Source organism: Strix uralensis, chromosome 2 (assembly GCF_047716275.1).
Source record: "Strix uralensis isolate ZFMK-TIS-50842 chromosome 2, bStrUra1, whole genome shotgun sequence".
Lineage (NCBI taxonomy): Eukaryota > Metazoa > Chordata > Aves > Strigiformes > Strigidae > Strix > Strix uralensis.
In genome coordinates, this window is record NC_133973.1 from 51,077,858 (window position 1) to 51,102,523 (window position 24,666).

At 38.8% G+C, this 24,666-nt stretch overlaps 1 protein-coding gene across 5 annotated transcripts in view; it reads left to right on the plus strand.

The window, feature by feature from the left end:
* SH3KBP1 (SH3 domain containing kinase binding protein 1) overlaps positions 1-24,666 on the plus strand; it is a 238,498-nt gene that overhangs the window by 159,316 nt on the left and 54,516 nt on the right. For all 5 annotated transcript variants that reach the window (XM_074858676.1, XM_074858679.1, XM_074858678.1 and 2 more), the window contains 2 exons: positions 13,373-13,448; positions 24,223-24,317. In XM_074858676.1, coding sequence (XP_074714777.1) covers positions 13,373-13,448; positions 24,223-24,317 — 171 coding nt within the window. The remainder of the gene's footprint in view (positions 1-13,372; positions 13,449-24,222; positions 24,318-24,666) is intronic.

A 24,666-nucleotide genomic window follows, 5' to 3' on the forward strand; every position in this document is an offset into this window, starting at 1 on the left:
TCCTGGGGAGGAAGTCCTGATGCAACAGCGACTGGTAGCCAAGTACGAGCTGCTGGTGCCTGCTTTCTGCTGGGCGCTGGGCTACTTGCCACACACTGGCCACCCAAAGAGCAGTAGACCTCCATATGTACAGCTGACACTTTCTTCTCCAGCAGTCTCTGTACCTAAAGCACTTGCTGAAAAGAAAAGCTGAAACACATGATATTAGTCATTTTCCATTTGTGTTTTGAGTTTCAGAGCTTCATTCAAAGGAAAAGAGATGCAATTCCAGTCAGCTGAAAGAGAACTGGATGGGAAAAAAAAGCTAATGCATTTTGCTTTGTCACTTGTTGCTCTGCAGTTTTCCCTGTAAGAGTTTAAAATAAAAATATTTCCCTGTTTTGCCTCAGTAACTTCTGTCCTGATTTCAGTGATGCAAGGTGGGGAAAACAAAACCACAAAAAAGAGAAAAGATAATCTGGGGAGAAAAGAAGAAATATAATACCAAAATGGAAGAAATATTTGCTGCCAGCACTAAGTCTGGGACTATCTGCATGGGTTTAGTCTTTGTTTTAAATCACTGAATTTGGAAAGTATAACTGAACAGCTACTTGGCAGTTTGTTGTCAGCATCATAACTTTCACAGAAGAGGAAAGAAATATTGTTGCCACTTTAAAAGGGAAGATATTAAAGAAGGCCATTCCATGCTTATTGTTTTCCTAGATTATTTATTTTTGAGAGATGAAAGTAGCTGCACTGCTTTCCTTACTGCTGCAAAAGGAAGTGGAGATCCATGTAGTGGTTGTAAGGTTCATTAATTTTTGTACAAGAGGCAGGTTTCATAACAGCAGTTTCTAAGCTGGATGGTACAGTCTGGATCATGCTAGTTAGCAGATGCAATCTAGACAGGCACAGTTCTCCTGGGAGAATAGGAAGGAATTTCATTCACTCAGTGCAAACTGACTAAAGGATTCTTCCTAGATGAGATAGAAATTAATTGTGCATTGCAACCTGCAAATGGTAAAATTCCTGGCAAGAGGTGCAAGGGGACATGAGCCTTTACATTTGTGTGAGCCACAGTCAGTAAAAGGGGAAAATAAAGCAGTGAAGAAAGAAGACTTATCTGCTCAAAAAAGTACTTTCATTACAAAAGCACATTCTAGCATTGCAAATTTGCAGCTTGAGGAAGAAAGAAAATGAGCTTGATCATACAGCACATTTTGAAGTGCATGCTTTCAGTGCTTTGAGATGAGGCAGTTGGGAGTGTGCTGTGTGGGTTTAATTCTGTATTTGCTTTTTTTTTTTTTAATTTCATTTGCTAAAGTGCTTTTACTCAACAGTGATTCTAATATGTCTTGCTCTGTTTGTTTCAGTAGCAGCTACCTAATCTAAACTCTTACATTCACTTTCTCACCATTAACCTTTCAGGAAGGCAGATTTTTAGTTCATGAATGGTTTGAAATGGACAGCCTGACAGCATCAAATGTCAGGATTCCAAATTTTATAGCAATACAAATGTTATAAAGTGTGTAAGTTAAGACACATAGGCTTATCTCCTGCACATCAAGTATATTGGTAGAAAAAAGCTTCTCCACTCCCCTCCCTGCCCATAATTTGAAATTTTAAGAACTTCTCAAAATACCAAGTTACAAAGCTAAAGCTTTGTACTCACCCGCTGGTAGAACAGGTTTAACTGTGGAGAATAGTGATGTAAAAAGCAAAATGTGCACTCTTCTGCTCTTGAAGCTACCAGAGTTTTGATGAAAATGACGTTTCGCTGTTCATATTCATTCATGTATTCGTTCCTACCTCCTTTTCCATCTAAGTAGTTAACACAAAAATTTTGCATTGCATATTTTACCTACTTATTTCTTTGACCGTTGTTTGAGATAGCACATATTTCTCTGGTGACTTGCGTAATGCTAATGAAGATATTCTTCATCTGTGGTCTGTAGACTGCTGGTGGTCTGCTAAACACCTGGTAGTTGTAGTGCATGGATAGCTGGATGGGACATTTGGTGCTGGCTCAGGTCATTTCTTAATAGAGCTCAACAGCTGGAAACAAGTACTAAAGTAATTTTCCATTTAAGCAGTTTTGAAATCACTGAAGAAATGTTTTGTAGCTGTAAATGGGAAGTTAGAAATCTGTGAAAGTCTGTCTAATTAGATGTCTTCCCCACTATGAAGGTTTGAGACTCTCCTTTTAATGCAAAAATCTAAATTACATGAATGTGGAGGATATAAACAGTTATAGCGCAGCATAAACATCAGTATCATTGCTGAACGAGCAGTGTGTATTCATCCACTGAAATATTGAAATACTGTGTGTCTGAAGACACCTTAAATCTGTAGCACTTTCTCAAAGAAAGAGACAGTTAAAACCTTTTCAGACTGCTTCACAGTCGAATTTATTCAGGAGGTTGGAAGTTGTTACAAGTGCTTTGCTGATAGTGTTGTGGTAGATGTAGTCCAGTTTACAGGTCAGAAAAAGGTTGAGATGGCTAAACAGGAAATGCAAATGTATATTTCTGTACTGTGGGTTTGTCTTTTTCATTACAGTAGCTGACTGGCAATCAAGTGTTTGTTTTTTATAATCTTTTAGACTCATAGTGGGTTTCTCTGTTTCTGTGGGAACTACAAAAGATAGCCCAAGAAAGCAGATGTACCTGCCATAAAGCATTTTCTCCACTGAAAATTTTTGTAGTGGCTTACAAATCAGAGGATTTAAATTATCGTGTAAGAGTTACTGCTTTATAATTTTGAAGAATTTTCTAATTATTTTCTCCACATATATCTTTGTTCTCCCTATGGTTTTGTTTCCCTCATCAAATCAGGCAGTCATGTTTTCATTGCACGTAACATGTTAGGATGTGTAACTCCTGTGAAAGAGTTTCACTCAGCTGGATCACATGCTGTGGGAAGGAGTTACCTCCCTTTGTTTGTTTTGAATGTGGTACCTGCTAATTTAATCTGATAGCCCTTAATTTTTATTACTGGAAGAGATAATGAGTTGGTCCTCCCTAACTACCTTCTTGATGCCCTTCCTGATTTTTATAGACTCCTGTTAAATGACCTGTATGTATCTTTTTTTCCAGGATGAGGAAGCTGTTCCCTAGGTTTGATCATTCTTGGTGACTTTCTGTCTTTTCCAGTTTCTTTAGGGGCTGAGGTGGGTTATGTGTGAGAGGGAAAGGAGGTGAGAATGGCACACAATCATCTAGGTGTTAGATGCATCTATACAGGATTTTGATAGCACTTTCCATTGCTCTTTATTCCTTTTCAAAGTATTAACAGCTATGTGTTTCAAAATCCATAATTTCTGTCTAAAGATAGCAGTTTTCCTCCAAATGTCTGATTTTACTTCCTCTGAACTGAATTTCTATCTTTCCTCCTTTCTGGATCATCTGTGAACATGTGGAAAACAAGAACCTTGATCTAGATTCCTGTGGCACTCCACTAGTCACCATGATGAAATCTGGCCTTTTGTTTCCTGCCTTTTAATCAGTTACTTATCCAAGTTAAACTTTTTAAAAAAAGGATGAACAGTAAATTCTTTTCAATCTGCATCTCAGTTTTAGTTTTCAGTGAGCACTTAGGTCACAATTTCAATCTTCTTCAAGAGCCAGGACCAGCAACTTTTTTATTTGTGTGTTTTAATGAAAATTGCTGTGATTTGGCCATGCAAAGTAGAAAAGGTCATACTGGACTTGAATGAAGACAGCATTGTATTGCTGTAACACTGGTATTTATTGATTAGATAGCTGGATTTATACAGATAGATACAAAGATAGATACATACATACATATAGGTAGATAGACACATATAGATAGATCTATAGAAAGATTAGCTGGCTGCTGTTCTGGCAGGTAGTATGCATGGAGACTACACAACATATTTAAAAATAGCAGCTATCATGCAATTCTGTTGACTGAATTTAGATGTCTGTGATGTTGCTAGTTACTCAAGGTTTTTCCACAGTCTGTAGAATAAAAGACATTGTTAGGACATGACCCTTCTTATCCCAAAGGAGAAGTCCAGATCAATTGCATGCTAAAAGGCCTGTTTATCTCCAGTGACAGAGGGGAAGCCTGCAGTGACTAGCCCATAGGTACACATCTGGCTCATAGATTATGTTTAAGTGAAGCAAACTCTATCTTGAATAACTACTTCAGAATGACAACATATTGTCATTTTACACCTCCAGGACAAAACCAACTGAATGCCGTTGTACTGAAAACTATAACCAGATCACATGTAAAATGTGATAGACTCACATATAGTTATAACACAGCAGAAGTGAGGGTCTGTATGAAACCCTACATTTTAAGATTTCCTGGCTTTTGAATGGCTAGGTAAGAAATGTGCTTAATGATCATTAAAATAATAAGTAGTTGTGAATAACATATTAAGTGGATAAAATTTGATTATACAAGATAAAAACAATAATATAAGTTTAATTGCGGTGTCTCGTGCTTTCTCCTAAAAAAACACACACCCGGAAAATCTACCAAAGAACTTAGTACTCTGATCTTTGTTTCTTACTTATTCTCCCTTCTTCTTTTAAATAACTTTTCCCAGGAAAAAAAAAAAAAAACATTTAATTGTTGTTATCAAACAAAATGTGAAGGAATAACAAACTCTGAGTCATCAAGGAATGTGGACATACATTGATAAAATCATCCTGCTCTTCCTTTCTCCCTCCCCTTTCTGCTGTATGTAATCCTTCACAGTGGTATGCCAAAGATAGTACAGGCTTGCCATGTTGTCTTTATTTTGCCTTGAACATTCAGAACTACATAAATCACTCCTTTTCTGTCCTGGTAAGTGATTTTATAAGTCTTCTCTGTACGTGATTTCCAAATACTTTTTGACTTAATTAAGTAAAGCTCCAGTAACTTCTGTCATTAAATATTTCAGAAGTTAGAGTTATTTTGAAAAATAAAACAGTTTTTAATCAAAGCAAATGTAACTATCCCTTAAGAATTCAAAGCACTTGTTCTTAGGCTTGATGTAGTTTAAGCAGTTTAACTGATGAGAAGAGGCAATTTGCTTCTTTTGTCAACTGTAAAAAAGAAGTACATCCAAAGAATAAGCATCTATGATGAATCAGAAAACAAAGCCCCAGCAAAATTATGTTTTGTTCTAAAATTTCCCTTCTTTGGGGACCTCTGTACTGTTTCCTTTGCTTTGTTTACTTTCCTACTTGCTTGTCTGCTTGGATTCCAGTGCCGTGACAGATACAGCAGTTGTAAGATGCTCTGACATTCAGTACTCTATTTCTAGGGCACCAAGTGATCTGACAGTAGTGTAATTTAATCACAAGCTGTTTACCATTCTCTGGAATGAGAATTAGAGTATTGTAGTAGGATTTACACTGACATGCTATTTTTGTCCCCCTCTTTTTTTTTTTTTTTTTCTTTTGCATTCAGGCAGTAACTTTTGTATTTGGTAAAAATATATCAGTTTCTGTGTGAACACTGGAAAACATTTTTCCCCCTTTAGTTTTTCAGTAATTCCAAAAGCCTTTAACATTCAAGCAGAATATACTTTTTGACTACTTGAACATTGCTTTCCTCTGAAGCAGTGCTGGCATAGTAGCCAGTTCCCAGAGGACTGATGTTCATGAACAGTTACAGGGCTTCTACCTGCTCACTGTTGACTTCAGACAACTTGTCTGCTTTGTCTAAACTTGTTAATTGTGGTAAGAGTCATGCTGATGGATGAAATGTTAATTTTCAAGGAGCTCCAATGTGATGAAGGCTTTGCTCTTTTGCTTTGTAGGACCAGGATTTTATTTGGAGGGACATCTTTTATTTAGAGTTTTGTTGGTTTTGCCTAGACAGAAAGAATTAAGGTGCCAGTGGTTCACATGCCTTTCGCAACATGTAAATACAGGGTTTTGCAACCTTGTTGTAGAAGAGTAAAACCTTTCACAGGTAAAATCTTTTCCAGAAGAAAAAAAGGATTTATTTCTTTACAAAGATATGCTGTAATTCAGAAGGCTTATGTTCATCCAAGTCCAAAAGTCATCTAGTGTAGACATCAGTTGGAAAAACTGCACTTAAGTCTGCTGCAATATGGACTAAGTGTGAAAATGTGTTTTTTTTCATGCTAGTAGAAGGTAATATAGCTTGACTATGTGCAAAGAAACTATAATATGAAATTTAAAAATACTTTAATTGCTTTGTCATCTGCATTCTGTGAAGTATTTGCCAGACATCCCAGTAAAAAATTTCTGTGGGTGTGTGCCACATCTGATCCTGTGATCAGGGTGCCCATTCTTTATGGAATTATCATCTGGTATGTAGAGCTGAGTACTTGAGTGTTGTTCGTATTTCATCTCTTTAATGATGTAAAGGCCAGCACTACCGCAACCTTTCCTTGGGTTGCCCTGAGCGTGGTCAAAATGTGATATGCTGGGCCCAGGAACTATTAAAGCATGCTGTGAGATGCTCACCATGCGTTCCTGATGAGGTGAAGCTGGTATAAATGAGCACTGCAGCTGAGAGTTGCACCTTACCCCTATGACCATAAATTTTCCTGCCTCAGTTCTACCCAGATGTTTGTACAGCTGCTTAGTGAAGCAGATAACATTAATACTCTCTTTTGTTCTTCCTTCCCTTCTGCAATACTTTTTATCATGGATCAGTTCCCTCCTTCCCCCTGGCAGATATGCTAATGTCATAGCAGAGGGGAGGAGTGGTGTCAGGAATCCGCAGCCAAGGGTGGCTCCTTGGGGACATGACCACCTTTGGTGGGTGGGCTTGGGCAGCGACTGGGCTATTCACTTTCTCTTGCTTACAGCAAGGGAATTCTGACACCTGTGAGGCTCCAGTTATGAGATGCCCTGTCTCTGCTTGTACTCAGAGTAAGCTAGGAGCGGGAGAATAAAAAGGATTTTGCTTGCCTGTGCTTGCGACAGCCTGGTTGTAACTGAGGACTTGATGAACACTTGTTTCCTGTCCCATTCATTTACCTAACCTAGTTTTAAGGAAATTGCCCTGCGTTGTGGCGGGAATGTCCTCATAAATTATGTCAGTAGAAATGCATGCAGCTTGGGCAACTGGGGCTCTCTATATTAGCTGGGCGTGCACTGGGCAGATGTACCTACCTAGTTGGTATTAAAAAATATTAATAATTGTAGTTCAGGAGCATATGGATTTCTACCAAAGCACAGCTGGGGAGAAGGTAGGTACAGAGAAAGAAGCTATTTTAGATGACTAAGGCAAATGCTCAGGTGGGTGCTTAATCATACTTTCCCTAAAGAATTTTTGTTTTCTCTTTAGAGGTTACTTAGAATTCCCATTACCCACTTTGAAGTGCCATGTGGTGATCCTTTAGGAAAAGTGTTAACTCTGTCCTTTTGGGAAACCCCAGGATAGCAATACTTGATCATGCTGTCACAGAAAGTACTTTATGTGGAGTTGAATGTTGGTATCATGGGAAAAAATGAAATCCTGGACATTTCTCTTATTTTGTATCTGACAGAGTAAGGACATTTTGACATCTGAAAGCCTTTGGGGTTTTTATATTTGGGCTCTTCCAATTTTTTTTTTAATTTAAGGTGGACCCGGTAGGATGGGTAAAGGAGTTGATGATAGTCCTTAAGCACTTGAAGCATATTAGAAAAAAGAAATTAAATTGGCTCCCCCGCTCATAACACAAGCATTATACATAGTCAGTGAGAAGCTTGATTATGCTTCCGTTAATCCAGAGCTGGAAGAATCTAGTGACCATTTCTACTTCTTTGTGAAAAAATGTTCTGTTACAAAATGCACCATCAAAAATACATTAAAGAATACAGCTTTTATATCGTCACTGATAGTGGCCTTGGATTTGCATGTAAATGTATAGATTAAAAAAATTTCATGCATATAAACAACATTCAAAAATACTAGTTGAATGGTAAAAGGAAGTACTGTGATCAAAGAAACATGTCACGTTTTTTCCCCTGACCTAATTATTGAGGTTTTCTGAAATTCTAAATGTCCTCAAGTTACGTAACTGTCTTTTCCTCTCCTGTATAAAACAGTGCATATTGTTATATTTTCACTATTCAAACTGACAGATGATGTTAAACTTAAAAACATTAGTGTTTCCAGCTCATACAGTCCATTTTTATGACTTCTTTAATGTCTGGTATATTCCTTAATAATATCTTCATGGAGTTACATTTCAAGTAGCAGTTCCAAAATATTTTATCTAGGGTGAAGACCTCAATACACTTTCCAGAATAAATACTAATGCTGAGTAAATTTTTTTTTTTTCCTTGTTCCTCTAAATAAGCTGTTGCTTCGAGAAGCCTATATTTGTTAACAGAGAGTCAAAGGATAAGTGTGTTCCTTTAGTGCAGAGAAGTGTAACAAAATCTTCTGTATGAACCTAGCTGGTGCACAAGTGACAATTCAATTTGAATTTTCAGATTAAATGTTCTAGAGACACTAGACCTGAATAACAAAAGTAAATAGACAAGTCAGTTTTCAAGAACAACAGAAAACCTTAAAATATCATGGAGGAGGAAACTTGATCACAGGTCTACTTTTCTTCCTCTGGCCAAGGTTGTATAATTGTAGGGAAGGGCTGTAGTGCCCTCAAGTGAGAAAAACTTACTTGTATGCTGCCCATTATGTGCTCTGCTTCTCTTGTGGTGTTCTCTGCTGTTACAGGGATTGCAGGTGAGCCAAAATATATAAATGAAAGGAAATGAGACTGTTTAGATTGTACCATGGCCTCATTCACAGGACTTTGTGTGCCACCTCAACCACTTTTGTAATCACTGTTAATTCAGTATCAGAGGAAACTGGTCTGCAGTGATAGGGATTTGCAGTGTACCAAACTGCCATCTTTTGCTAACAGAACCTGTTATTTAATGCTAGACAATCCTTCTGTTGTCTTCATAAAACCAAGCGTTAGTACTGACAGGTTGCTGCTAAATCTGTCTCATCCCTCTGAATATCTGTACACCAAATCATGGTCATTAGTCATGCTTTTATCAGCTGTTTCTGCAGCAAGAGGGCACTTGATCCCCTTTCATCTTTAGGATTCACTTGTCAGGCGATTAGGGGGATTTGTGTCTGACAGCTAAATAATCTAATTATACTCGCCTTGCAGAAATAGTATGATCAAGATCAAGTGGACACAAGTTATGTTCTCTTGTGCGTTGGGAGTCAACCTAGGCTTGGAGTCAGGAAATAGGAACTCTGTTTCCACCACGTGTTTCTTGTGTGACAGGACTAAGCAAGTCAGATATCTGCAGAGTAATGTAAGTGGAACAAAGCTGACTGCCACCGTCTAGAAATGAGATTTATGGTAATCCGCATACTGGAGGAGGATAAAGGAAAACTGAAACGGTACTCTTCAGGAGTGTCTCTGACCACCAGGCTAGAGATGCAAAGGCAGGGAGAAATATGCTACCCTTTTTGCTGGTGCTGAAACCATTCTGCAGCCAAGAATTCAAGCTATACAGGGCCAGAGAGAAAATGCAGAATTTCACTTGTCTTTGCACCCTGGCAATTAGGACAGTGCTGGGAGGGTATCATTATGGGTGTTACGGTTCATGCTGCGGTGACTTTTTATTGCAAACATTATTGACAGAATGATAGAGTTAGGTAAATGAAGAGAGAGGGTTTATGCTGGGAGATGTCAGGAGATGCTGACAGGGTTGAGGATCCTGCTCTTGGATTTGGAGTGTCTAAATTCCCAAAAAGTCTTCAAGTTCTAAATCTTGTTTTGTGCCTGTGTCCCAAAGGGGTAAGATGTGCTTGCTTCTTGGAAATATTGAGCCTGATAGGTAGGAATGAATCGGGTAAAAGACTAATGTGAAAGCTGAAGTTGTATATCAGTATTTTGCAGCATAGATCAATGTGTCTAGAAGGGCTTAGAGGACTTTTTTTTCTGAATTGACCTTCTATGTAAAGGAAAAACAGAGGAGGAGAAAGAATTATATTGAAATCTTCAGTTCATTCCAATTAGAGTGTTTACTCCTGTGTTTCCCTTTTTAGAAGTGAAGATTTTGATAAATTATGCTGGCCCTTAACTGGAGAAGAGACCAAAATACCCTATAGTAACTGATCCCTGAGAAGAAAAGTCTATGTTATGGAGATGTGTGTTGGATCAGCAGGAATTTAAGTTGGGCTTGCTTGGTTCTCCTAGCTACTAGTAAATTTGATAGATATTTGACCTGTATGGGAGTATGAGTGATGTAGAACAGTTGGAAGGTCAGAAGGAAAGATTCTGGCTCATATGGGAGGAGATGTGTTTGTCACCCATTTCTCTTTTCTTGTCAGAAAAATTGGTAACCGTGATAATATCACTTGATCTGGGACTCCCATCACACAGATCTTAGCTATACTTGAGGTTTTATCCCATTAAAGTAGAACCATCAGACTTAACAGATCATAGAGGATTTAGTGTCTCTTAGAGTGAGCAGAGTTTCTTACATGTTTGCTAATGAACAAATGGGTATTATATTACGTTTCATGGAGCTGTTTTCAGAAAGTAGTAACAAATGTTTTCCATGCATATGTATGAATCAGTATAGACCAATTGTAAACATAAATCATAATTTGAAAAAAAATTCCTTTAGTACCATTTTACAGGAAGAGTAAAACATCTTGGCAGTGCAGGTCCACCTGAAATCAGATTTTCGTAGTTACCCATTTTTTTTCTTTTTTCCTGTCAGTGGTGCTTGTGTCATCCCTATAAATTCTTGAGTGCAATCCCCTTAAAGTTAAAGAATAGCAGTTCCACTTTTCTTCTCCTCTCCCTCTCCCACAACAAATTCAGGTGTCTCTCCTCACTGGAGAGGGTTCTGCATAACCCTCATTTAAATTGTTTGAATTATGACTTTCTGTATCCTTCTAGTAGATATAGACATTCCTTCCTCTCCTTATCGCAGAATTCTGGGACAACTTTGCTCGTTCCGCAATAAATGATCTTTGGATCTTGTAGGTCACTGTCATCTTTCAGCACATTCCGTGTGCTACACCAAATTTTGCACTGCTCTTCTTCTATCCATAGATTTCAGGCTATTTCTGTATGTGCAAAAAGAGTCATGTCTTCAGCCACTTTGTTCCCTGGGCTTTTTACCTTCTCTTCTGAACAAATTGCTACTCATGCAAAGACTGCTTTCCGACGTGTCTCCTAGCTCCCAACAAAAGAACAGCCTTGTTTGGATGGTATTCTTTTTTCTGTTCACAAGGAGTCAGTTGGTTCCCCATGCTGATTTATCACTTGCACAGGCATTCCTTCTGAATGAACAGATGAATGAATGTTTTCAAGCATTGCACTTGCATCTGCTTCTATAAATTGAGAAATTACATTGCAGCATGCCCTTCCCACTGTGATACACTAGTTTCTTCCTCTTTGCCCATGATTCTTTTGCTGTGATTTTTAGCTTGTTAAATGTTAGCTTGTTGTGGGTTTATCTGGGTTTTGGTTTCATCGCATGGGATCAATGATTCATGCATGATAAAGCAATTACCAAATGTTTTCCTTTAATTAATTGTTCTTGAATAACAATTTCATCTTTAAAAAATGAAAAACTCCCCTAAATTAAAGTTTTGGGATATTCCTTTAGTAAGCATTTCTTTCTGAGTTAGATAACAGTGCAGTTTAGAGTACGTGCTTTCATCATTTTCCAAGCCATTTTATGAAGCAGAACTGTGAATAAAGGTTTGATCATGAATGAGCATGTACTGAGATGTACAGCTATCTTGAACTGCTCTGTTTGCCTTTGAACCAAAAACTGTCTTCCCAGTCTTGCTTTCATCTTGAAGGCATTCTGTGCTTTTATCTGTGTGAATGCCCGGTAGCTTCAAATTCTTCTTTATATCTTTTCTAGTACAATTTTTATTGCTTTCCAGCTAGACCTGAGCATCAGCTCTTCATCATCATCCTTCTTGACTTTGAGCTTCTTCAGCACAACCAAGTCATGCTTTTTTCTTCATTTTTCTCTCTCCTGATTTGGAGGAGTCCATCATCTCCTGTTTTTCTGTTACCTCTCTGATCGCTGCTTCAGATAATGCTTCTCGTCTCTTATTCCCACCTCAGCAAAGAAGTTGTGAGGTTCTGTAGAGTTTTGTTGTTGATCTCTCTTCTGCAGCAGTTCACAAGCTCTGGATTGTAAGTAGAGTTGCAAGCTCATCAGAAGGTCAGTTGTTTCTGCTGCCACCTGCAAGTTAAGTTGGAAGAGGACACTTTTGGGTATTGCAATTCATAGTTTATCTTACTTGTCAACACAGATTCAATGACTGTCTTGTACACAACTCAAAACTACCTCTCTTCCAGAGGTGCTCTTTTTGCCAGCCTAAAATCCCTGTGTGTGTATTTTACTCCTTTTCATAGGTAAATTTTGACACAGTGTACAAAATGACTAATATGGAGCTCTTCATATTCTTTATACACCTTGAAATTTTTCAACTACCTGAAGTGCTGTACCCCTATTGCTTCTCTTATTGACCAGTACTTTTCTCATGGTCCCCAAGAGGTCCTCAATGCCGTCAAGACTAAATCGTAGCTGTCTTTTCTCTTAGCTTTTACTCAGAAGGTCACTGGAGTATGAAGGAGGTTCTGTGGTGTTTATGCATACCTTACCAGAAAAGGATGTTGAACTACAGCTAGGGCTTTTAAGTACTCATATCTATATAAACAAGTATTAATTACACTTATGTTCTCAACTACATATGGCTGGGATTTTAAAGCTAGACAGCTTTCTTGATAGGGAGAAGAGCTGAGTGAGAGAGGGGATAGCATGCATATAGTAATTGGTGAAGATACGTAAAGATGAAAATCACCAATTTTATTTTATTTTGTTAAGGGCAGATAATAGTTGTTTATTGTTCTTTCAGCTTACCTGTCTGACACTGATTATTGTAGTACTCCTCTGTAAATTCGTTATTTTTGCTCAAAATAAATAAAAATGGGAACCATTTAAGGAGATGTTGTCAACTTAAAAATCACACCCAACCTAGAATGACTGAAATGAATGCTCCTTGTATGTACAGAAGTCAAGGGTTTTTTTCCCCCACTCTTCTTTCCATTTTACTTTTGGTACTGAATATCACCTTTCCTTAAGTAATTTCTTAACATATTCAGTCCACCAGTGAAACTTCTGTGAGTCTTCCCTGAAACTGTGTTGAGGATATTGTTTAAAAGTGTTAGTAAACATTTTTTTTAAAGGGAAAATTTGAGGATCACATTTTACCAATTCTTTATCATTTTAAAAAGAAGCTGACAAAAACACCACAGAAACCTAAGTATAGTTTAATTTGCCTCTGTTTCTTTACTGTCCTTTTTCTACTCCTCTAATTTGTATTTCTGCTGCAGTTTTTTATGTTGTCCAACTTTTAACTGAATATGCAAATTTTAAAGGAGAATATTTTTTTTTTTCAGAGTGTTGGGAAGAAATTACCTCCAGCCACAGCAACTCAGGAGCCAACAAAAATAGAAGTGGACAGCAGAACAAAAAGTAGGTTTCATAGTATTTTCTTCTTTGCACTTTGTGCTAATAAGCCTCTTAAAAACAAGCTGAACGCTTTTCTTTGGTTTTGGCTAGAAGAGTGTCCTTTATATACGAAAAGCGAGGATGCAGATAGATATATTTAGGATAAATTTTGAGTAGGTGATATATAGATAGAATACTTTGTTTCACAGAATCCTCTGAGTTGTTTTTGCTCTGATAATCCTACCTTGAGTTTTCTGCCACCAAAAATCAAATTAAATTACATGATCAGCTTTCTGCCTTGAGGGTACTTTGGAATTAATCAGGGTTGAATAAAATCCAACTTCAGGCTGTAACTTGTAGGTAGGTCATAGAAAAATATCCCTGGTTGTGAGTGCCCTTGCTTTTTTCCTCTTCTTTCTTTATGTAGCAGAAATAATTGGTGTGGGTGGTATACTTTGTATGGGAAATGAACAGTGTCCAAGAACTTCGGTTCTGTTTTCATCACTTCAATGCTTAGTAAACAAAAAGCAATATTTAAATCTTCTAGGCAGGTCTCAGTGCTGTTCTAGGGAGGCATATGTAACTAGCTTACCAAATAACTTACATATATATTCCCCATCTTTTGGTTTTATTTATATAAAGTTACAACTAAATGTTATGGATTCTGGTAGAATAGAATACAAAGGAAGAGAACATAGCCATACCTTAGAAAAGATATTGAGTATAATATAAAGTGTTGAGTTTTTATGTCTTGTACAGTCCTCCTCCTTCCCTGATGTGTTTATCCTTTTAATTGGCAGATAACATTTTGTCTCAGAACTGAAACACATGCAGACATAGGAAGGCAAGCATCTGGAGCAGCAGAACAGGGGCTGAGAGAAGTGTATGGTTATGACCTGGTTTACCACACGTTTTCAGCTCAGAGTTGCAAAAGCAGCTTAAAACAGCTTTTAGTGAGTTACTGCCCATTAGCTGCACCACGCTAATTGACTTGCTACGTCCTCTTATCTTGTTCCCCTTGTGGCACCAGGCTGTTAATGGGAAGTACTGCAAGAACTCAATTGCCCTGAGGAGATGAGAACTTGAAACACTGAAAAAAATGGGCAAACTGGTAACGTAGAGCAGGGCTCCTGAACCAGCGTGTTTTGGAATTACCTTTCCCAACCTACAGCTTGAGCAGGTTAAGCTGACCTGAGTGCAGGTGCCATTAGAAGGGGTGGTCCTATGGGCTTTCCCACCTGCAGCACTAACCCTCATGTGATAAGCCAGCCTGGGAGACAGGTGCCTCTTCCCACATCAGCTCATACTTCTGACAGCCGAAGCTGATCACTAAATCGCTTCCCAGGATACTGGGGTTTCATATTTCACTACTTATAAAAGAATGTGAAAACCTTCTGAACAATGGTTAGAGAACTGTACCTTCTACAGTGACACATTGAGCTCAAGTTGGCACAGAGACACTTCTCCACCAATGCTTTTGGGCTCTGGTTGTTCTTCTTTCACCTTTTTACTGTTTCCCTCAGACATGCCTTTTTGGTCAGAAAATCCCTCTTGTTCTATTGCCATCTATTTTCACCATGGTTGTGTGCAAACATCATTCAACATCCCTTTTGCCAGAACTGATGAGAAGGGTGGCCTACTTATTTGTGCAGCATCTTTGCATGTTCTATGAATTTTACCTAAACTTTACTATTTAAGACATTTTATCTTTCCTGGAATCTCTGGGGCCTCAGTAGAATTTTTAGCATCCCTGTTCTTGCTTGGGAAAGAGAAGCATATGTGTAGGATGGTCTGATATAATGTAGTTATATATAATTGTCTTAGCCTCAAATGGTATCATAGGAGATACTTTTCAATCAGTTGAAGTTGTCCTTCATTTAAATTGAAAAACCTTTCAGTGAAAATGAAACATACTTTAGTCTGGTTTGTTTTTTTGATATAGGCAGAGGAATAATTTTTTCATAATACAGTTAACGTCTGATAGTCAGATGTGAGGAGTATGATCAGTCTGGCATAGGACTATGTTCTATCTAGTATTTGTAATTTCTTCAAAATTTAATTTTTGCTTTCTCCTAAAAACCTACCACAAACAAGCTTGAAAAAGCATTGACTCCAGGAAAGTTTGCAGTCTCAGAAAACTGGTGAATGTTCTAATTGCAGTGTTCAACATAAAAGTATCGTTTCACCTTGGACCTCAGCTAATTTCACTTTTGCCTGGGATGATAGTGTCTCAGTTTTCCTTGAAGTCTTTAATTGCTGAGCAAAACAGATATTGTGCCATTGTCCAAATAAGTGTCAAGAAACAGAAGAATCCATAGATTAAGCCCAGTATGAAGAGGGGGCTTTTGGTTATATGATGTAGATTCCCTTGGGATTACTGCTGGAGATGTAGGCTGCAAGCAAGAGAGAGATTACATTGGTAGAGGAATAATACAATTTTTCATTTTTCACCTATTTCTTTCCATGAATGGTGCTATTATTCCTTAGTCTCAACTGGATGAAAAATGCAGTTGCTCTGTGAAAGAGCCTGCTGAGAGAGGAAACGGAGCAGTACCATCTTCCCTCTCTGCCCACAGGAGCTTCAGCATGGAGTGATGGTTGCTGACTCTTCCCACATCTTGATTTGAGTCTGCTTTCTTCCTATAGCTTTTCTCATGCAATAGGGCAGTGATTTGCAGCAGGGCACTTGATGTGCTTACCTCTTGCATGTGCTCTTAGTACATGCATGATGGCCTAAATTCTGCAATGGGATTTGGTCAGAGCAAGAAACAGAGCTGTAGGTTCTATAGACACATCTTGCAACAATATGCCATGTAAATCTCCCTAAAAAGAGGGCTTAGGATTTTGAGTGAGGGCCAAAGTGGACATTTTGCTCAAAAGGAGAGCACAGTGAAAGCACAAATCCTTACAAAGGTTGAGTGGTCCCTTGGAAAACATCACTAACCTTTCAGGAATGAAAGAATGCATCTTTGAATAGAAGAGGGGAGAGCTGTTTGGTTTAGATTTGTGGGTGTCTAGACTTATAGGGGAATTATTCTGCTGTTGCATTTCCATCTCTTATGTAGCTGGGATGGCACATGCATGCATGTGTGTTTATATTTCTATCTCTAGTGTGAGATATATTGGTTTTTCTGTGAAGTAGCTTGCTTTTAGTTTAAGTGGCTTGTGGTGAAAAAGCTATATCGTAGAAAATATATACATTTTTAAGTAGTTCTGCTGGATTCTAAAATTCAGCAAAGCAAAAATATCCACAATGACTGAGAGCACTGTTGCAGATTACTGAGATTGCAAAAATGAAGCATAAATAATCAGACAACAAAACAGCAAAGGCACTAAATCACAGAAGGCATTGACCATGGCACTTAATTTGATTTCTACACTCACTGTTTACAGTTTGTGTTAACCCATTGCATAGGAATACCAAAATCCTAGCAAGCAACTAATCTTTTTGCATGATGGTAGAAGGTGTAAGGAGTAGCTGAGACTGGATTAATGGGGCTCTAATTAGTTCTGTTTCTATTTTTTGTTTGATGAGGTGGTGTTTTGACAGTTTGCATTTCATGAAGTTCTGTGAAAATATTTATTAGTGCAATCCATTTATGAGCCTTGAGTGTAGCAATTATTACTAAAACCAAATTCTGCTAAATGTAGCATTTGGATTTTTTTCATCTGGTTTGTGTTTTTGGTAACAATGATGTAATTTTTCACTAGATTTTGTACACCAGATTTCAGAAACATTTTATGAGTGATAGTTAAAGAGAGGAAGCTTAAGCTCAAGGAATACTACTTTAATGGTGCTCGTTTTCTTCCTTAGTATTACTGTTTATGTACACATAGATTGGTTTATGATTTAGACTTCATCAAGGGGGAAATATTTAAGCCTCAGAAATCAACTATACAGGTTTATTGTTTGTTTTACCAAAAAAAATAAACAGTCAATTTCCAAAAAGTGAGAAGGGTGAATCCAGTCCAGTGGATGGGTTACCTGAGATGGAAATCTTGTCATGGGTGCAGCAGTTCTTGCCTAACAATAAGGAAGCAGTAGCAGAGGTAAGAGGAGGAAATGGTGTCATCCTGGCCTAAGAGGAAAAGCAAATTTCAGAGTCACTGTCCCCTGTGAAATTTAAGCTTGAAGGTATGTTTGTCTGTGGACTGCTGTCTTGAACATCAGAGCTCATCATAAGAGTCTGGCAGGAGAACAAATAGAAGAGGCATGCTTTTAAAGTGAGCAGGGTCCACTGATATAGTAAATGGAGTTTGCTCAGTTCTGGTTTGAACAGTATAATATTTAACCAGGCTCTTAAAATACAAACAAATTAATTTACCTGCTACAGTACTGCAGGGCCCCAAGTCATATAGAGTCTATACATTGACATCAGAGCTTTACACTGTAACTGTAAATACATATTGAGCCACTGAATTCTGTGGGTGAAATACAGTGCTTGCGACAGCCTAGGTAATGAAGCAGCGGTATTCTGTAGGAAGACTATCTCTGGCTATTGTTCTCCTTCTTTGAGGCAATGATTTTTTGGGGGGGCTTGAGACTGTATTGAATAGGCCACATTTTGAACTTGGAACAGACTGTGGGACATAAGGTGCTGACCAGAGATGCATGTTAACTGCCCCTTTGAAACATCCAGTTCTTTTTAGAGGATAGCCACTTTATAGTGTTTAGGATGGTCCTGAGACTTTTTCCTCAACAAAGTGTGGGCAGTGATAGACCACTTGTGATAAATATCTAGTTGTTTGCTCCTGCTTTTTCATCTCCCTTCTGAGCTATAAGGATGATGCTGGGAAGGGGAATTACATGTCAACCTGGGCCCTTGGAGTCTATCAGAGAAGCTATCAGTGGGTTTATTCCTCCTTCCAAAGGACAAGAAGAGGAACGACATGGACAGAGAAGGTGCTTATTGTTGTGTCATCATTATCTATTGGAAAAGTACAGTTCAAAAATCACAGGATGTAGGCAAGGGTACTTATTTTCAAATGGGATTATACCTAGCCCAAGCTCTCTCTCAGTTCAGAATACGTTGGGCTAGAAGCTGAACATCCTGCCTTAGATCTAGCCAGTTTGAGTTGTAAGATATGCTGTAAGGTTTATCTGCTCACTCAGTTCCCTGAGCAATGCCCATTGCCTATGGCAGGTTGTTCTCCTTTGTTAGGGAGGAGCTGTGAGTTTGCAGGGAGAGACTCTGTGGTCTGAGAGAGTCAATTATTGTTGAATTAATAAATGAGGAATGAATAGCTCACGAATATCATCTTTCTTTCCCCTCTAATTGTTTCCAAGATGTCTGCTGTTGGCAGTTTATTAGCAGGTATATTTTTAAGATGTCTTCAGGTCAGAGGGAAAAAGAGAGGCTTCTGGAAGAACCATCTGTGATGTATAAACCCAGCCTTGGATGTCAAATGTAAAAATGAGATTTATCATCTACAGTTGAGAGATGCTTAATATTGGTATCTTAGTTTGAAGCTTCATTTTGGCTAAGTCTGTTTACCAGGCTTGTAATAGGATATATTATTTTGACCTTTAGGTTTTTGGTCATTTTTTTTCACTTGGAAAGCCCCCAAATTCAGCAAGTTCCAGTGTGGTCTCTACAGTGCTGTGTCTGAAATTAGTATTTCCTTTTGTCTTTTCTTCCTTCCTATCTAAATGTAGCTGTTGAAATTAAGTGCTTCTGCATCCTCTTGCGGTATTGTGCTGTGCTATGAGTAAGGACAATTTTAGTACTGAAGTGACATAACCCATTAGATTCTTCTCTGCTTTTATTAATCTGATTTTAGAGGTTCATATGATTTTGAGTCCTGTTGTCTTTAATTTTACGTACTCAAATCACGTTGGTCTACCATTCCCTTAGGAGAAGTTTGAAAGCTGATTTTGTCCAGTCACTTACATTGTTCCAAACTGTTTTGCTGATCAAGGATGCCAATTAAACTCGGACACCAGAGTGAAAAGAGTAGGCGTATTTTACTGGAAATAACTAAATAATGTAACAGAATAATACAGAAAACATACAGTAAGAAATGTAACAGAATAATACAGAAAACATACAGTAAGAAAAGACAGATTAGTGCACTTAAACAAATAGGAAAATACAGGGTAATGCATCAAATCATTACTACCTGAGAGAGAGAATAGTGATTAAGAAAGATACATCACCACTTGCATACGTTACCATCATCCAGATCCACAGTCGTGGGGGAGCCCCAGTTACAGCGAGGATTTGGAGAGACTTTCCCTGCAAGTGGGAAGTCCTATGTGGTGCGTCCACCCATAGGTGAGGCATCCAAAGTTGCTGCAAGAGGGTCCAGCCTTATATACCCAAAAATCAGCAAGCCAGAATAGGTGGCACCTTTGTTTTAAGCAGAAATATCTGGATTGAATCTCACATTAGATTCCTTCAGAGCCTGGCCAAGGGTCAAGGGAGAAGCTAAGGGAGTTTCCCTGCTTATCTAATTGGATTATGAGCAAGATCACACAACAGGTCACAGAGCCAGACAACTGTCTCCATGACCCTGTTATTTTATCCACACACAAAGAAAGATAAAGATACATTCAAGATAGCTACATCTTCTATACATATTTCACTAATGATTACATACTGAGTTAGCAGCTTTGGCTCAGGGCCTGTTGTTCATGCTTCAATACTTCCACTTTTTACATCAGACTAGGTGGTTTGTTATAACTTAGTACAATACCTATTAGCACAATGGTTATCAGTTATAAAATATACAGGATTCATCTATAGGTCAACTCTGGCTTGGGTCTATTGTCCAAGCCTTAACACTTCACAAACCCATCCATGCTGTTGAGACCTAGCTCTGTTGCAGCATGATCCACAGGGTCCTTGTTAGGCAGAGGAATGTATTGATGTAGTGTATGTCAGTGCAAATTGCACTTAAGGAGTCCAGACTTCTACTGTACATAAACCTTGAATTTTTTTCCATGGCTGTGCCTTCACCCTGTGTTCTTGTGCCAGCCTTCAGAGCACAGGGTGGCCATTAGCCTCCTCCAGCTCTCTCTTATGCCTCTCACAAGATTGTCTCCTGGCTCTTTGTGAACTGCATCAGCGTTTGGCTGAGCTTAATATCTGTTTTTTGACATTTTTCTCTAGTTTAATTCCTTGTTCCTCTGCTATCTGGGTATTTAAAAAAAAAAAAAGAAAAAAGATAAGAGCTTGGTTGGGAGGACAGACAGGTCATGCAAGAACAGAGTTCTTGACATCAAAACTAGAAGACAAAGATGTGCAGCCATTTGCTATGAGTGAAAGAACTATTAGTTCTTTGGTTAAAGTGTTGCTGCTTTTGACAGCCACTTACTATGAGATCCACACTGACACATATTTTAAAGGAAGAGTTCAAAAAAAGAAAAAAAAGAGAGCATTTACTTTCCTGATTATCAACTGACTTTGTCAGATGCTGAAAGCACAGCCCTCTCTCCACTCTTGTCTGTCAGGGTCTTCATCTTGAAAGATGATTCAAATTCATACTCTTCAAATAGCAAGGGGGAGCTGAGGGAGGATTGCCTGTTATAGGACTCAGGAGACATGAGCTCCCCGGACACTTGCTATTCAAAATATTCTTTAATCTGGGATTCATCCGCACCTTGGGTGAGAGCTGCACTGCTGACATCCTTTCAGAATAGTGCCATTACTGTGGTGTAGTGGCTGTTCTTCTCTGTTGATGAGCTGTGCATTGTGCTTGGCTTCCCACCTAATCTTGAGATGGTAGTGTTATTGAATGAAGAAACAATGTATGTACTTGAGAATGGACATTCAAGAATGATCCTTCTTGGGCCCAGGTGGTGTTTGCCTCTGAGAACCCATCCTGGCTTCTGTTCTATGTCCCAAAAAAGAAGTACTAAGCTGTTTCAGTAACCAGGGACTTCCCTGAGTGTGCAGCACTCAGCTTCTTAAGTACAGTATTATATCTACATCATCTCTGTACTAATTCACTCAATCTATTATTTAGCAAAGCTGTTTTTCAGGATGTGAATACTCTCAGAATAGGAAAAAACACCCCCATGATTATTTAAGGGAGAATGCACACTGAAGTGTAAAAATGTGCTGAATCTCATGTTTCTCTTACATGCTGCTCTGCATCTACCTGACCTAGGTCAGTATGTGCCAACTTTCCACCAGGTTTTATGTAAGATGTTATTATACTGACTTGAAGACAAGATAGTGAGCAGGTGAAACATCCTAGCTGGGTCGATGAAGAGAGACCCAAACCCTTGCTCCACAATGCAGTAAACTAGCAGCTAGACATCCCTTTCATCGCCTGAAATCTGAGTTGTGACCTGGTGGCTCTCACATGCCCAGTCGTTTGGCAGTGTTACCAAATGTTTATTTGACAGTGTTCCCTGCTCTCAGAAACAGTGAAAGAGGCTTATTTTTCCCTTGATCATATTTTTTTCAAAAATCATATTTGTTTTCTTCATCTGACTCGTTTCTTTAGAGACATGAGAGGGGGTATGTTGGGTTGACCCCAGCCAGCAGCTAAGATCCACCCAGCCACTTGCTCCCTCTTAGAGGACAGAATAGGGAGAGCAAAAGCAAGAAAACTCATGGATATAAACAGTTTAATAAGTGAATGAAAAAGGAAGAGGCAATGCAAAGGCAATCATTTACTACCTACCATGAGTAGACCAATGCCCAGCCAGTCTCCAAGCAATGGTTACTTCCCAGACCAACACCCCCCAAGCCCATCCTTTTTTATTGCTGAGCAGGAGGTTATATGGCACGGAATATCCCTTTGCACAGCTCGCATTAGCTGTCCCGGCGGTGTCCCCTCCCAGCTTCTTGCTTGGCCCTGGCCTACTTAGAGGCAGAATGGGGAAAAAGAAAAGAGAAGGCCTTGGTGCTGTGCGGGTATTGCTCAGCAATGGCCAAAGCACTGGTGTGTTTTAGTCACAATCCAAAACACAGCACCATGTGGGCTACTGTGAGGAAAATTAATTCTATCCCAGCCAGACCCAGTACAGAGCTGGGCCAGAAAATCAACTGCTAATAATCATGGATAAATTTAAATTTTTGTGTTCAGGACAATAAATCTGTGAAGCCTAAGAAATTCTTGTTTACCTGAACCAGCAGCACATAAAATTCATGTCGTTTCTGAGTGGCAGTGCGTGAACTGAAGAGCTTTCCTCTTCCCCATTAGTACTATTTCATTTCCCAGGCTGGTTGTGCTTACAGACAGCAACCCTTCACATGCACGTTATTTAAGGTTGATGTTCCTGTCACTAAACTTCAGCAGTTGGGATGCAGCTTCTGAGTCGGAGCCCTAAGTTTTGGTGTATGCATGTGAGCTTGGTGTCTGGTCTCCCATGGGTCTCAGTGGAGATCTGTCAGTGGTGTCCAAGGAGTTCAGAGTGTGATCCAGCTAATCAAATGTAGGTGTCTGCTCTTAGGGTGAAGAGCTCTCTGTCTTAGGGTGAGAGCAGCTCTCAAGGCTTCGCTCACTTTAGTGACTTGATCTTCATCAACTGCAGTGCAAGCGTAGGCACTGATGTTGTTTTCTAACATCAGGTGCCTGAATCTGAATCCAAGATACCACGCTGAACCCTGAGGTCTGAAATCAGTAGCCTGCATCTGGAGCTGTTTGAGGTACCCCAGGGTATTTTGGCTTGCCTCCAGCTGCCAGGCCAGAGGGACCTGGCTCTCCCCTAGGTTGTGCATTGTATCTGCCAACCACGTGGGTGTCTTACATACCCACGAGTGTCTGAAATGGCACTTAGTGTCTGGGCAGCTGAAATGACCTCCCTGGTGAAGCCTTAAATACCCACAAGTGTGATAGTGCAGGTTCTCTTTAGAGTAAGTATAAAGAAATAAGTCCTGTTGTTTCAAATTACTTTAGATTTCTGTGGCCTGCAAGTACCTGTTTCTCTGCATCAAACATGACAGTTAACTAGAGGTAGAGGTCATCAAAACTGAGACATTTGAAGTGAGGTGAACACTTCTACAAAGTCACATGCCCTTCTACAAAAGGTCCAGTAATTCCTGCGTGTGTTTCTTTGGTCTTTTTAAACCTGCTGTCTTAGAGTATCACATATTTTTATACATTATTTAACGTATTCCCTTTTTATTGTAAGGCACATTGACATACTTGTCTGTTGCACAGCAACATATTGTAAGTAACTTCTTTTTATGACAACTGCTTTTTATGATTTCTGAGTAGGAGTGCTGGCTCCTGTATTTTCGAGACGAAAGTTGAGATGATGCCCTTATTTATAGCCAGTAAAGGGAAAACGGAAGAGGAATCTTTAGACTAATACTCAAACCTCTTTTATGTTGAGAGTACAGAAGGTTTAGTTATGAATGCCTTTACATTTATTAATGTATTATTTATTATTTTATCATCTTTATATATTCAGAAACATCTCCTTTCTTGCACACCAGGGGATAGTAAGCTATGTCAACCTGCTGGGTCCTTTACGCTTCCAATTTTTGCGATATGGTGGAAGCCTGTACCACTGGAACTATTGAAGCAAGTGTCAAATACAGTCTTACTCCAAGGGAAATGGTTTGTGGCAGGTTGCTGTCTGGAGCAATTTTATCTGAGATAATGGTTCTAGGGGCTGTGGAGCTGACTCCCTGGATAACGTGTGTGGGAATGCTTATCAGTGTGCAGTTTTTTAAGTATTTCATACTGTTTATGAAGGTCTAAAATACAAAGAGAAAGATGGCAAGAAAATAAAGCAGCATGAAGAGACACTTGTGGAACATTTTATGAAGATTTTCACCCTTGGATAAGCAGTTGTTATAAAGTGATAATTTATCACATTGAATGTTCTTCCTTTCAGCTAAGGAGTATTGCAAGGTGATATTTCCATATGAAGCACAGAATGATGATGAACTCACAATCCGAGAAGGTGATGTCGTCACACTTATCAGTAAGGTAAAAGCAATATTTTTCTCATAAAAGCAAGGATTAAAATCAGCATCATTCAATTGCCATAAAACCCCTATTTGTGCCTTTGACAGTGTCCTTCCTCTTGTGCTTTAGAGCCTTACCTTGATAATGTTAAGTGAAAACCAGCTCTTTAGTATACAAGTTTATACGATTAATTTTAATTTGAATCTGCTGGCAGATCCACGTAAGTTGTAAATTCATATCTGTAACAAACATAGAAGCCTAGAGAATAAACTCGAAGACTCAAGAAAGCAGTGGCTTTGAACATCTCTGTTAGGTATGTGAGTTATCTTTCTTGTAGAAATTGTGAATTAGACTTTTTTTGGGTTAGATG